The sequence below is a fragment of the Apteryx mantelli genome, chromosome 1 (assembly GCF_036417845.1).
Source record: "Apteryx mantelli isolate bAptMan1 chromosome 1, bAptMan1.hap1, whole genome shotgun sequence".
NCBI lineage: Eukaryota > Metazoa > Chordata > Aves > Apterygiformes > Apterygidae > Apteryx > Apteryx mantelli.
In genome coordinates, this window is record NC_089978.1 from 143747002 (window position 1) to 143762366 (window position 15365).

The 15365-nt window shown below is 38.2% G+C and overlaps 1 protein-coding gene across 10 annotated transcripts in view; it reads right to left on the bottom strand.

The window, feature by feature from the left end:
- Positions 1-15365, bottom strand: part of ARHGAP8 (Rho GTPase activating protein 8) — a 77519-nt gene that overhangs the window by 12850 nt on the left and 49304 nt on the right. For 7 of the 10 annotated variants that reach the window (XR_010885682.1, XR_010885681.1, XM_013947671.2 and 4 more), the window contains 3 exons: positions 11364-11441; positions 10543-10671; positions 6298-6401 (listed from right to left, as the gene is read on the bottom strand). Coding sequence is in view for 8 of the 10 variants with exons in the window: in XM_013947671.2 (XP_013803125.1) it covers positions 6298-6401; positions 10543-10671; positions 11364-11441 (311 nt within the window). In the remaining 2 variants the exon portion in view is untranslated. Of the gene's footprint in view, positions 1-2285; positions 2444-6297; positions 6402-7803; positions 7885-10542; positions 10672-11363; positions 11442-15365 lie in introns of those variants that run through there. The other 3 variants (XM_067305286.1, XM_067305326.1, XM_067305321.1) reach the window with 3 other exon arrangements.

Below are 15365 nucleotides of genomic sequence, written 5' to 3' on the forward strand. Positions count from 1 at the left end.
TTGGGTAGCAGGAAGGAATTTTTTTCCTGTGTGCACTTGGCAGGGAATTTGTGGGTGTTTTGCCCTCCTGCATTGCATGGCATGTATCTAACACCCAGTATGACCTTGCTGTCTTATCTGACTTGTTCCCTGTTATTCTAAAGAACCAGCAAGCTGAAGGTGCTCTTCACTCCTCCTGGCCTAGGTGATTCATCCAGTTCTTTCCAGGCTGATGGCTGGAGTTGTTTCTTGATTGGTAATCTGTCATGAGAAGATCATCCAGCCACAAATTGGGATGTACTAGTTATTCCAAAGTTGTCATCTCAGAATGCAGCAGGGGATTATTGGGCAAAATCTCCCACATATTCTTCCTGCTACAATTTCAAGTGGAATAGGAAAGCAAAAGTTCTACTTCTCAGTGTCTCTCCATTTCTGCCTTGCAGTAGAGCCTCCTGAAAAGGCAACTCTGTGGTATTACTGAAGTCTGAGGGCCCTAGAGGAAGTCCTAAGAAACATTATGATCACTTGCACTCTTCTTAGTATGTGCGTAAACTCCAGTTCCCTCTACCCAATAAAGCAGTATTCATTCCTCTCTATCTCCTTCTCCTCAACATTCAACCTAGTGAGGAGCCTGCTTGCTCAGCCATGAGGGGATCTCATGTCCCTTGGTCACAGGAAGAAAGTCTTTCCCTTGGGGACATGAAGAAGAGTTTATGTGCCCAAAAGCTTAGCATTTTCTTCCCAACCACATTAATTTTCCAACCAGAGGTACTATTTCTCCCTCCGATCTCTGCATTGCCCTTTTGGGCCATCAGAGCTACAATGCTACTATGCTTGGCTACAAGTATTAAAGGGTTCATTTGTTTTTAAGGTCATGGAACAGGGCTGGATAAAGGAAGAGGTTGTTAATAAGGGGATACCGGTGCCATAACTGCCTTTCCAAAGGAATGGGTTCACAACGTGAAAATAAAAAGACGACAGATTAAACAGCCATGCCTGTTTCATGACCTTAAGCAAAAACCACACCATTCTCTCTAGAGTACTAATCATGTATAGCCTGCTGACCTTCACATGCAGCTCTCAATGCACTATTTAACTATAAAGAAAAACCAACAAGCCTATCTTGTTCATTTAATCTGCTTCAGATGAGATCAGCTTAAACAAGAGATCATTATACTACTGCGATGCAGCAAATCCTAAACTACTACCAAATAACTGATGAGGGAAAACAATCAGGATAATGATGTCTATGCTGTTAATGAGGAGACATTGACCTAGGTACAACCCTGATGGTAGGGAGACCATGAAGCTAGCCTTTGGATACTGCTAAATATAACAGGGTCAGGGACTGTGATCCGGCCCTCAGGTCAAATGGCCCTGACTGGCTGCATTCACACTATATAGTGTTTTGCTGTGCAACCCCTGCGGATCTAGGACAAATTATTTTTTGGTGTTTCCTTCAGCTGAAAGTGTTTAAAATAACATGAGAGCTCTGCTGCAGCCCATCAGTGTTTTTTATAGCACAAGACCGAAGCTGTGTGTTGTATACCCTAAGGCGGGTACGTTAAGCGTACACAGGGCAGGTAACCTGTGATGGCACAAAAGCCTGTGGTATAATACTGCAGGACAGCGGAGGGTGGAAGGAGCAAAAACCTGCTGTAACTTTGTTCATACTGCTTTTTTGGGCAGCGCTCCCTGTCATATTCTGTTTTGTTAGCGGCGTACAGGTGCTGTCTTCAAATGCTAGTTGAAACTCATCCAGCCTGAATTAGCTGTTCTCTTTAAAGGCCTATGTTTCTGCACAAAGCAAGAACACTCTGACTTGCTGGGAGAGCTAGCATTTTTTTTCTTTTTTGGCCAACTATCTCAAAGAATGTCTCCGAAATCACTTCTTACCTCTTCTCAAGAACAACTAAATAATGGGCTGGATGCTCCAAAAAGGAAAAAAAAAAAAAAAGAATCCCCCCCGCTACCACTCTGTGAACGCTTCAAGGAGAGAGTCAATGGTGAAAGGATCAACAAAAATACCCATGTCACAGCCTTTCCCCTGAGGGAGAAAATCCTTAAGATAAAATGAAGCACTGATTAAATTTAAGGCAGAGCTACACTAAGCCTTACCTGTGAGTCATCAATTAGGCTGTCACTTAGGAATTCAAAGGAGATACTACACGTTGCTTCACTCCAAAATGCAAAGCAATCCCTTCCCCAGCAGATCCACGAAAAAATGTGCGACCAAATCCTACTCTCTTGCCACAATAATCCTTGCCTGCTCATCAAGAGCCACAAGCAAGGAAGCCACGTCATACCTGTGGTGTGTAATGGCTTTATCCCTCCCGGACAGGATCAGGCTTCAAACTGTCTCAGATCCCTCACTACTCCAAGGCCACATTTTTTTCACAAACATCACAAATACATCCACTTCATCTACGACGCTCTCAGCGGCAGCTGATGTTTTCTTCCAGCACTAGACCACGGAAGGGCAGCATGCAGTCAGCCAACCTCTTTATGAGCTGCCCCTCTAAATAATCACACCCCAAAGCTATGATCTATCTAAGAAATACAAATGACATCTTTAGCATTTGGAATAAACCCCCTAGACTCCTTCTTTGATTCCATCATGAAGTTAGCAACCATCACCTCTGGGTCAAGTGAGAATACATTTGCTCTGCCAATTTGACAAGCTAATAAAAGACAATTCTCCAAGGACCTAGATCATGTCTTTGAACAAATCATCTGAACATCACAGAAACATATTACAGGAAAGAACTACACAGCTCCAGTTTCTTGCTTTTCCCCCTTTCATTGTAACATGTATAGCAAAATCATTAAATAACGACAGCTTATATTGAAATAAAGTCTAGAAGTTGTATTCTTAGTCTTCAAGTAAAACTTGTACATTGCTAAACTCATCAAGTAAACATTGAAGTTTTAGTGTCACACAACAAATGCAAAATACACATCACTACCACTCCACAATAAATACCAAGCTTCCCCAGCAAAACTATGACAATTTTTGGATTTCGCATATGTGCATCCCAGTGCCCTCATGGACACTACAGGAGTGAAACTAGAGAGCCACTATACACCATAATAAACTCATACAGAGAAATGATAAAGGGTAGAATCAGCTAATTACCATCACATTTTAAATATATAAATACATCACTATCTCTCTGACTTCTTAGTTTCAATGGTCAAGGGACCCCCACAAAACACTGTCAAAAGAAAATTAACTTTACTAGTTATTAAAACACCCCTACAAACTGACTGACAATACCAGTTTCCATCCCCGACTCTGCTAACCTTGCATAGGTGCCAACAGCTTGGGTCTGCTCAATGAGGCTTAGCTATCTAAGTGTTCCTAAGGCCCACCCTCTCTGGCACACACCCCCCCCCACCGGTTTAGTGGTGCTAATTACGCTTCTAATTGGACAAGCGATTGAGACAAAAAATTAATTCAGAGCAACTTTTTCCAGCTTGTACATAGGTTTAACTTTGTTGCTTCAGCTTTAGATTTGAAGAAGAGCTCATCTGCCCAAAGCTTTGTCCATTTTTTTCTAGTTGGTGCAAGGCTGAGGTTTCGATTTGGCAGGGTTTTTGCAATGGTTCTTTTCAGTCAAGTCAGCCACTCCTCCCCTGTATCGGGCATGAATGCAGGTGCAGAAATGAGCCACAAAGAGGGAAAGTATATAAAGAGGGAGCTGTATAAGCTGGTACGACACTGAAGACATTGTTATAAAAACACAACCTAAAAGATAATATTGTCTCTACAAACTAACCGTAAACTATCAAGGAAGACTGCAATTACAGTTTCCAATTTCCATGAAAACTGTAATTTGTTTTCTGACTTCAGAACTGTGAAACTGTAGCCCCCAGCATGTTCTGCCAAGTAATCTGCAGGAAAACTTCTCTGAGCCCTGTAAACCTGTATGCACATTCACAAACCCGCTCCACGGCACAGGCAAAGCGGGGCGTGCGGGACACAAACACTTGCTTGTGTACACTCAGCTCTTGTGAGAGCAGCTGAGCAAGCACAGAAATCTTCTACAGACACAATTAAAGGACCGACTGGGGAAAACAAACCTTTGCTTTTCCCCTTACTTCTAGTTGTCTGATTATGCCTATGGATCTTGTCTGGGGAGTCCACTTCAAATGCAAGGGGACCACGTACCCCAGCAGGTCACTCTCTAGCAGACATATGCACTGCAGAGTGGAGATGGACAGTTTGCACCTTTCATAGCATGCTGCGCTCATTACTGGCACAATCATTCACTGCCAATCTGAGGTTAAAGGATTTGGACCTGTACTCAAAATTCAAGTCTTTTTCTTTTGTAGGAGTCACATGGTCCTGGTGTAGCGTTCTTGGATTAGAAGGAGCTGTTTCATTAAGTAAGGGGGTTGAGACTGCAGAAAAAATAGGGATTTTTTTTCTCTTTTCACAAGCCTGGATCAAACTTACAGTGTTCAAAAACTGTATCCAGTGATTACAGTTCATCCCACTTCATGAAATTAGCACAAGTACCTCTTGCACTACTCAAGGCTGAGCTCATGGAAGAATTAAATTGCCTCTTAAAGGTAAGAAGGTTGATACTTGTAGGTAAAAACTAGGATTATTGGAAGAGTGGTGTGTTAAAGTCTGAATTGTGGCAGCTTGCACGGCACACCAATCTGCAATGAATAGAAATCTCTAGCTCCTAGATTGTTTCACGTTCCCTTGACCTTTCCAAATGCAAATATTCCCTGAGACATTAAGGATGAAAAGCTATGGATCAGCAAAAATTGCAGATCTGAGCATTAGTATCAACTTGATGCTGTGCTTTACATAATAAGGCATACTCAAAAATAATGCTATGTTCTGTTGCCCAATTACAGGAAAACACTATGTAGTACTTTTGCACACCTCATTGACACCTCAAGTGCTCAGCTCTTAAGAAACACGTTGCAATGGTGCATCTATTATTGGAACAAAGTCACACGATTCATAACACTGAGGAGAGATATCAGTTGCTAAAATAATAGCAAATGACATGAGGATTTTCTTAATAGCATTGGAGTTCAGCTAAGTAACAAAAAATGAGTATGTGGGTATTACAGGAATCTTGCTAGTGTTGTCTGAGTCAGGGTCATATCAGTGTGTTTCCTTTAATCTTGCTTTTCTGTAGGGTTTTGATATAAAAAGGGATTAAATGTACTTGTTTCTGAAATATACTACTGGCTAGACTATGGCAAATGTGTCTTAGCCCAAGAAGAGTTACTGAGGACTAATTCCTTCACTGGTGAAAATCAGCATCGTTCCACATAAGTCCTTGCTTTGGTGGGCTCTTAGGACTTCTGAAGGCTAGATCATTTTATTTAGGTGTCAACATACCATAAGCCTCAATTTTAGGCATCTGGGTTTGAAAAAGGCAGCTTGGAAAACGTAATGCACTGGATAAGGCAAAAGGAAGGGAAATTTACACTCCTATCCCTGTCTTTTCCTACACAAAAACTGGAAGCAAAAGTATATCGCTAGGCTAATAGTAGAGCTATGTTTAATGAAGTTCCAAACCCCAAACTTGTGGGGTTTCCCAAAATGGGTTAAAAAATAATGAGCAAGTTGAAATTAAGGCAGAAGACATATAATTTGATTTATCCTGAAGCATACCAAAAATACTTGCAAAATGACATGGTCAAAGTTTTTCAATTAACACTGTAGTAAGTTACAAAATGAAAGGCTATTTTGAATGAGAAAATGTTATTTTTATGATTTAATATAAAATATTTTATGATTTTGGAATATTCTAAAGCTCCTTAATATTTTTATCATTCTCTGAAATGACAGAAATCTATTTGGTGTTTTAGCAGCCCAAGATTTACACTTTGGAGAAAAAATGGTGAATTCATCCAGTTTTTTTCTAGTACTGAAAGTTCACCAACCCCTGTTTTCAAGTCTTTAAAAAGCTTTTTCACTCCAAAATAGGAAAAAACAAAAACTAAATCAGTAAAGTATAAATGTGTGAGTGGGGAGTGGAAGGGGACAAGACTTTTAAGCATTTCAGTGCAGATGCAGTTTCATTTGTATTCGCACAGTAGTTTTTATTGCATCTAGGGAATTCTACAGTGAAAGTTTGGCCAAGACCATTGTTTAACACTGACTTTTATTAGAGCTGGACAGCCCTGCAGCCTGAGTTTTCTGCATTAGCAATTACTGCATAACCACCTTACCATACTTTTTAAATTCTTCAGTTTCATTTTCTGGGGTGATTTAAAATGTTGAATTAACAAGAAGAAAGTTAGGGAAAAAAATGGCTCAACTTTGGACATTTTGCCTATACTCACCATATGGAGAAAGCAGATCAGATATTTCAGAACAACGTAATTGTGCTCAGGAAGTCCTTGAACGATTTGTTTACATCTGGTTACTCGCAAACTGCTCTCCACATCTGTAATGTCAAGATCAGTATAATTTAACTCCAGAGATCAAAATATCACCAAATAATATTACACCTTATTTATATCTACTGGAATTATTTTGGATATGCATCTGTAAAACAGATCACAGAATCTGGCTCTAAAAATCACCACCAACACAATAACAATTAGAGTCATTTCTTTGGATTACCCTATCATATTTAGGATTATCATATATGTGGCTAAGACTAACTCTCAGAGTATTTTCTCCACTCAGTGAAATAGCCAAAATAATTTCTTTGCTAAAAAGGACTTTCAAAATTCTTGATTTAAATCCTATTATTTCTTCATGAACTGGATTCAGACATCTACTTTTTAAACAATGATTTTATTCCTGCTGTGACACAGTCCTGTCCAAAATGTTCTTTTCACACTCCACTAGCTACAAAACCAGTTTTGTGATTCTTCAGGAAACCTTTTGTCTTGGACAAAGATTTTTGAGATGGTCACTTGGGAGGGTAAGAATTTTCTAGGGATGAGCCTGAACAGGTTCATTAACTTATTTCTACAGATAGGCAAAAGCTGGAATTGCACCCAAAACTCCTTGCACCACCTAAATAGTCTGGCTTAGATTTACACTAACACTGGAATATACTTTAAGTGCTGTTCCAGGTGACGGAAAAACTGTGCTTGAACATAGTAATTATTTTAGTTGCGGAAGTTTAACAAGAATTTGGAGAAAGGTCCAAAGATTACAATCATGCCTGATCCAACCAGCCCATTTTGTGCTGATGCTTTTTCTACGTTAGTTACTTTTGCCTTTCTCTCTCTCTCTGAAACAGCTAGAGGTTCACATAAGGATGTGTGCAGGCACAAAATTCCAGCATGTTAAATGCTCCCTTGAGCTCTGAATTAAATACATGAAGCTATACCCTGGTGAGCCGTGTTCACATTTCTATTACTACAAAGCTGCCAATTACTTTAAGACACAATACTCTGTGTCCCAAGATTTTTTTTGTCAGCCTTCCGCAAAGAAGGCAGTATTTCAGGAATCAATAGTGGATAAAGGAACTTGTATTCATAGGTTTCATGACCAGAGAAGAAATTCTTTGATAACTACAAGCTTTCAAGTTTCTATTAATTTTTTTAGTCAACACTCAGCCAATTTATTTCATAGCTCCCATCAATAACTCTTTCAAATGTTTCAGATGAGACACTGGGGTGAAAAGTTCCACTATCATTTCAAAGTATTGTAAAGCAGGACCAGTGTTATCTCTAGGTTTTCAGGATAAGAGATGTAATATGTACATTACACGCTGCTCTGCTGACTTCCAGAAGACAGAATAAGAACTTTAAATCATCCCAAGACAGCTGCCTGCGCTCGCACCTCTTCAAAATTCCCTTCTGTGCTGTATTCACAGAGAACACACATTTGCTGCAGTCCAGCTTGGTTCTCAAGCTCAAGATCTTTTAGGATCAGGAAATCACCACTCAAAAAAGACAGTGGACATCATACTGCATAACAAGAAAGCCCAAGGAGGAATTCTCTTAAACACAACTTTTCAACATATTTTGTCAACATTTAAGATACCGATAAACAAAAATTACATGGAATGAATGTTTCACAAAGTTTTTGCAAGGCAAAAATGTTCATCGTTGCAAGGACAGTGAGAGTGACAATGAAGTGTTTTCAGATTCTTTTAACATTTATTCTTATTTTTCACTTAGCTCTAGCATAAACCAACATGATGTCCAGAAAGTCAGAACAAGATAATTCAGTAAAAATTAATATTTATAGGTCCTTTTTCCAAGTTTCCCCTATTCTTCCTAAAGTGACTATTCTTACTCCTTCTATGTCTACAAGCTACCTGTGAATAGACCTATTTTTCTCAATGCTCTAAGACATTTATTGTGCGGACAGATGAATATTTGATTTTTAAGGTGGTGATCTAAAGACTCTCAAATAGCAAAACAGTATAGAACTTCAGAAGATTCTGAACATGATCTGATTTATTTTTTAAATGGAAATACATGAAAAAAGTTTATTATATGAAAAGTACCTGGAGGTGCTACACTGATGGGTGCAGTACAGGATTTTATCTAGAATACAGTACCTCTGGGTACAGTAAACTTGTCATACCATTATGTGAAAGGCATTATTACACAAGAACCTCAGGATTAGGTCTTCACTACACTTTACAAACACATAGCAATTGAGATTTCTCCCCAACCTGAATTATCTTAGTCACCTACCCCAACAGCAACAGGCATGATATGGATGATAACCCAACCTTTGCAACAGCATCACCCCATGGTTATCAAAAGTATGCTACCAGACTCTATAGGAAAATGCGCTCTGTTAAGATATGCTTTCCTCAAAAATCAGGTGTTGGAACAACGTGTGCTTGTGACTTGTCACTGCAAGTCCCACTAGTTCCCTGCTCACTTGACTGTAGCTTGGATGGCAAAATACCAGTCTCTACAAGTACTGGGTACTAAATCTTAGGTATTTCGGACTACATGGGGTTGCCCAGTCAGCATTAACAACTTTCGGTGCCTGACAAAGACCGCATGATTAGAATTTTATGATTAGTAGACTCGTGTGGTGTCAGGTCTTTAGATAATCAATGTCTTCCCTTCTGGGAAAATTAGAGTTTGTCTTGGTAGTCTTGGCCAAAATTCCTACTAGGTTCCACAGCTGAACAGAACACTTCCCACTCATTTCTGATGCAGGTGTCACCTTCCACACTCAAGGACAACTGCGCTAGAACAATTTCAATTTAGCAGAATAAAAAAAACAAAACGTATGAGAAAACGCTTTGTATGTGTGCGCATGCACCTGAATTTGCTTGAAAGAACACTTGCACCTTTTGGGTAACTTCAACTAAATTTGAGAAGAGAGGTCGGGGTCTCAAACATATTAGGTATTAGATTTTTTTTTATTATTATTCTTGTGCACACTTACCAAACTTCTAATGTCTGTGTGTGTACTTACTTCTTTGCTTCTATAATTTCTATGAGACAAAGAAGTGTCCAAAATAGCATTAATATTCATATAAATGATAGACATAACATACTAACTCTCTTGTGTGCATGTTCTATTGTTTGGAAAAAAAGAACTTTCCGGTTGTCTGCAAGGCTTACAATTCTTCCCTGCCAAGGCCATAAGAAAATTAATTTCAAAACTGGAACATTTTTGTGTATGTAAAAGCAGGATTTCATTCTCCTCAGACTGCTGGCAGGGAGAATTTGGTGAAAAAACAGAGAGAAGAATAGTGTTCAAAGGCCTGATTTTCAGGTTGCTTTTCTATAGAGACTGGACCTCTGGACTTGTGCTGTCACCTGTCTTTTGGTCCCCACCAATTACTTTAACTGTTGGGACAACTAGACAAGATTTGAGAGAGGAGTAGATAATGTAGAAGTATTATATCCCTACACATTTTGTGAAATAGGATGGCTGGGTAGAGACAAATCCTAATGGTTGTCCCCACTTGGAAAAATGCTGCAATGTGGCATCAAGTCTCATTAGACATTGGAGGAGCCAAAAAGGAGCTTGTGTTTGAGATGCAAATCCACAGGAAACTGTACTTCATTAGTTCTGCTGGTCACACGATTACTTGTTCTTATAGCCCTCTGAATGCACAAGCAGTGAAAATCACTGAGAGTGGACACTGATATCAGGCAAAGCAAATACAAGGGATACAACATGAATGGAAGAGAAGATACAGATTATCTGTTGTATTTACAATGCAATCTGTAGTGTCTGCACTAACATTATCTAACTGTATAATGTGTTTACATTTTCAGAGTGAAGTCTAAACCAAGAAGAAGAAAGGAAAAGAAAAAGCGGTGGTGGTTGGAAAATTTGCCCCTTATATATCCAGTACGTAGATACCTGTCAGACTTCTGAAACAGCCAACGATGCTCAACAAAGCAGCGGAACTTCGAATTCCCATGTTTTAAAATCCTGACAAGATACTTACACCACTGTCCTCTACTGGATGGACTCTCAGCCTTGCTTTGGTACAGATTATGAGGGTGTCCATTAACAGCTGGCTATATAATAATATATAGCCACGACTGTGTCATGGTTAGCAAACAGCAGTGATTATGAATTAGACAGGTCCAGTTCAACTTGTTCTACAAACTCCCCTAAAACTGATTTATACTCACTGGTGATTCCAAGGATATGATCGTAACACTCAAAGGTTAGTAATGGCTCAGGGAGTTCCCTAAGGAAAGTCTTTAGGATAACAGCAGGAATATGGATATCATCATAGTCATCGAAATTCACAGACTTGCCTAATAGGGGAAAAAGAAGAAAAAATGTGTTCAATAATATATTTTAATTTTTTAACTCCTGTATAAAAACTGTTTCACATCACAGAAATGAAAACCTCTTGGCCCTCCAGTTGCTGGTAAGTCTTAGCATTTTCTTTTTGTATTTTTCATAGAGTTTTATTAATCTGGCTGCAAGAGATTCTCTCCATAAAGGCATTTCATAAAATGACTTCACAGGGAAGTCAATGACTTTCAAAATGACTTCCATACATTTCATAAATTATTAGGTAAAATTATATTTCTTTTTCATAACCATGGAAAAATGCTGGAGGCAAAATGACAAGAAGACATTGTACTTGGTAATTTTTAACTAACTGCAGTAACTTAAAGTGCACAGGGGCAATGCAAGTATTTATGAAAAAAAAGACCATTTTTGACTCAAACCTCACCATTCATTAGCTGCTACAGATTTTGGAAGCTCTGGTGTGACATCAACTGATGACTCACTATTCAGTAAGCTTTAAATGCCTGTTGTCATCTTTCAAGTTTCTGTAGTAGTGCTTTTATTCATACGACATTTTAAGCTACAAATGGCTTTGCGATTAAATAATCAGAGGAAAGCTAGCATTACTGCTTCCCTATAGATAAAAGGAGCCCTCAACAGAGCCCTCACACTGTTACTAATCTGTGGCAATGGCATGATAACATCTTACCCTGATTGTAGAGTTTCTGAACATCTTTGATAGTCTGGATGCTGGCTGACCTTCTGAAGAGGCCCTCTACTCGTAGTCCTGAAAAAACAATTAATGTAGGTCCCATCCATGAAAGCTGCCACTCTCTTGTTTTTCTCAATGGGTTCAATTGAAAATAGAACAGAGGAAGAACATTTGGGAATGGGCCCACCTAGCAGATTTAGAGACCATTAGTACTCAAACACTGTCACTTTGTTGAGTTTATTGTCAAGCTCAGTTTCAATGGAAGGATATCCTCATCTGACATACACTTTTTTGGGGGGTAATAAAGCCATTAAAAACAGAGTGTAGAATCAAATAATGCTGTAACAGTGCCTAGAGCATTTTCTTTAATGTGTCTCACAGAAATACTACTACCTTTTCTTACATGTTTTAGAGTGCCTTGCCAACTATTTTTTTTCTTTAGAAGTAGCTTTCAACAGAGCCTAATGACATAGAAGTGGAAGATTTAGATTCACCAGGCTGCTTATGTACCTTGCTCTCACTGATTGTACCTGCAAACCAAGACCCAAACCATGCCTGTAAATCTGCTATTCTACTTTTAAATGCTTTAAGCATTTAGCAAGCAAAAGAGGGTATCTGCAAAGACTGGCTCCCTAAGCTCCCTATTCTGTCAGTGGCTGAGATGGGATCCTCTAGTCTGGGGATTCATAACAGCTTTGGATCTAGGAGCCAATTTCTTGCCATCAAAGGGATATAAGCCTCCCCAGCCTAAAAGTAGTTTTGTGCACACCACTGATCCTTTCACCTCTTTCTGAAAATCAATGGGACGTAACACTGCCTGGCCACAATAATTTGAAATATGTGATTCTGCTCTTGAGGCATTTCTGAAATAAATATCTTAAATTCTCTGAAAGGTACTATATCTACCTAATTTGCTTCCATGTCATTGACTAAGTGAAAGCTGACTTCAGCTACAGAGGAAAAACTGTAGTAAACTGCATAGAATCAAGGATCTAAATTCAGATCATAACTTTTAAGGTAAGACATTTATCTGAATTATTAAGCAAAAAGGGGCTGGGATAGGAAACAGTATTTTTTTGAGACTTGTGGTACTTCTTGCTTTTGATTTTGGTAAAATCATCATTTCCCTCCAATTTGTGCTGTTGCTTCCACCCATCAGGTAACACAATTGGTTCATGTGTATTCTCTATTTGAGTTTACTGTTGGAAGCATGCTGGTCTGAACTTATAGTCTGTGCTGGTCTGATACAACACAGAATTGTTGATCTTTTGAGAAGCGTGGCAGACCATCCTTTACCTGAAGGGATTCCTGTGTGTTTCTACATGTGAGTAAGTGTTTCTACATATGAGTATGTGACTTTCATATTTTTTCATGCTCATCTTTCAGCAGATTAATAGCCATACTGAAATCAATGGTTGTGTATTTCAGTTCAAGTACGTTTATATCCATTTGCATGATCAAGCATCTTTATGCTGCTTTAGAAAGTTTGAGGTTATACATTAATTACTCATTCTTGTAAATTCACTGAGGTCTCATGTGAAAGTACACTTTGTAAATGAAAAATTAGCATATTACTACAAAATTCCTTAATCAACTCATTCCTTATAGAATAAGATTTAGTATTGTTCATATGAATGTAGATCAGTATACTAAAAGAACTGATAATGTACACTAGAAATAGATTTTTACAGACATGTTTCAGAGGCTTTTGAAAGAAAACCCAACTTCTATTAAAAGTGCTCCACTGACTAGACTTAGAGGCTTAGCTAGAGTTTAGCTGATTATGGTTCCTAGTTATTTTCTAAACATTTATGCCCTTGCCTGTTAAATTCAAAGTTGAATATTAAAACTTTAGCTCATGTGCCCAAGTCTGGAAGGAGTATGAACTCTCAAATGGCAATACCTAAGAAAGACAATGTGTGTGTTTACTAAAGGAACCAAACAGACAGTAACTATAATCTATCTGAACTCTTGTTTTATTCCCAGCCAGACCAATTTCAACTGAATAAAGTTACTGCAAATGATATCACTGTAGTAAAACTGTTCCTTTAGATTTATAGTGCAACCTGTGTAAAGACATGGTTTTGAAAGTGGCAGTGCCGAACAGCTAGTTCATCAAGACATTGCCCACAGCAAACAAGAAATACAATAATTTCCTGAGAATGGTAGAATTTTATGTTGGCTGTCAGTGGACTAAGACAGTTTTCTATAGAAACAAGCCTTTCTGAGGATGGACATCATAAATGCTTACAATTTGGTATGCAGGAATTTAATAGTTAATGCTTTTAACTGATGTGAATCTCACTGTGTAAACTATTGTGTAATAAATATCTATTTTTAACATGTTTATTCCTTTATTGGCTATGCTTTAAAGAGTCTAATTAAAGACATTAATCTGTAGTGCAGACAGTAGCTGTAAGCAGTAGTTGCTGGATATGTTTTTTGGAGGTCTTAATGAGAAAAAGCAACTTTTATCTCTATCTACAGAAATTTTGAATACTGATGTTATCTGTGCTTCTTCCAGAATTCATTTTTCAGGACAGCTGAAACTGAATCAATACATGGTAATTTGTTTGATCACATGTGGCAACAAGCCAACTACCAAAGCAAGTATCTCCAATCCTTCTTACATTTCTGGACACCCACACGTACAACCCACCCATCTAAATGAAGTGATACAAAGGACATTTAAGTTAGTGAAACAATTCTTAGGAAAGAAGAAAAAGTCATACTCTCTTTCTAAAGTAAAAGAACTGCAACAGCAAAATGGTCAACAAGTCTTTCTTCTTTGCCTAAAAGATGCTCAGACCACAAAATAATATTTAATAGCAAGTCTTAAATAAAGCATGGGTCATAACTTCAGCCTATAAGTAAACAGGAATGCATGAGTCAACAGCAATTATGGTACTGAAGGTGAAAAAGGATGAGTCTGGATACTTTTTCCAAACCTGTCTTTTCCTCTTAAGTCAGCAGAAGCAAAAAAAGCAGTTCTTGGAACTACCATAACTAAGCACTGCTTAGCACTAGGTACTCATGCTAAAATAAAATTAATCATTTGGTCTTCTTTTGCAGACAGAATACATACCAGAGCCAAGAGAGTTATGGAATGAGGAAACAAAATAGGCTCAAGACAATCTTGGTCTTTGCAGCTCAAAACATTCATTTCTGTCCTTTAAAAAATTTGTTTTGAGGTAGCCTATTCAATTTTTGTTGTTGGTGTCCTCCCATCAAACGTTGTTTATAGCAAGATTCATGTCAGCTATCTCTTTAAAGAGTGTTTTTGGTATTTTTTTGTATACAAGCTGAACTATTTTGCCATTAATGGCACGGACAACACAGTCCAGCCATAGAGAATACAGACCTTGGACTAACAATACTTTGTAGAACACTGCTAGGCAATGACTGACATTAGCAGCTAGCTTCTGCTTTCCAGGTCTGACAAACACACAGCTCCACGTCTCTCCCAAATAGTCTATCAAGGTGGCAAATCCTCTGCTAACTCAGCACAAACTGCTCCCTTGCAAAAAAAAAAAAATATATATATATATATGCATATGTATGTATGTATGTATGTATGCATCTCAGAAATTTTGCTAGTTATTTAAATATGTCGGTATTCATAAATGAAAACAGGCAGGTACTTCATTCCACATTGAAATAAGATGGGTTTTACCACAGTAGACAAAATTTTACAGTGCAATGACACAACTGTGTCACACTTGAAATTATTAAATTGTTGCTAAAAATACTTATCCCCCTTCCACCCCTCTGATCTCTTGTCCCAAAGGAAAAACACAGAAAATCAAAACCAATAAAGATATATTAAAAACAACACATGCTGTCACATTGCTGAAAACTTGTCAAAGAAAAAGAGATGAGAAAATTACATTCTTTTACTTTCAATCATCCTTGATTTGAAGCTTGCTGGCACCACAAACCTTTGTTAATTTGTCTGCTTTAATAAGAGAAGTAGCAAAGAGTGAGCATCTGAATTCCTTC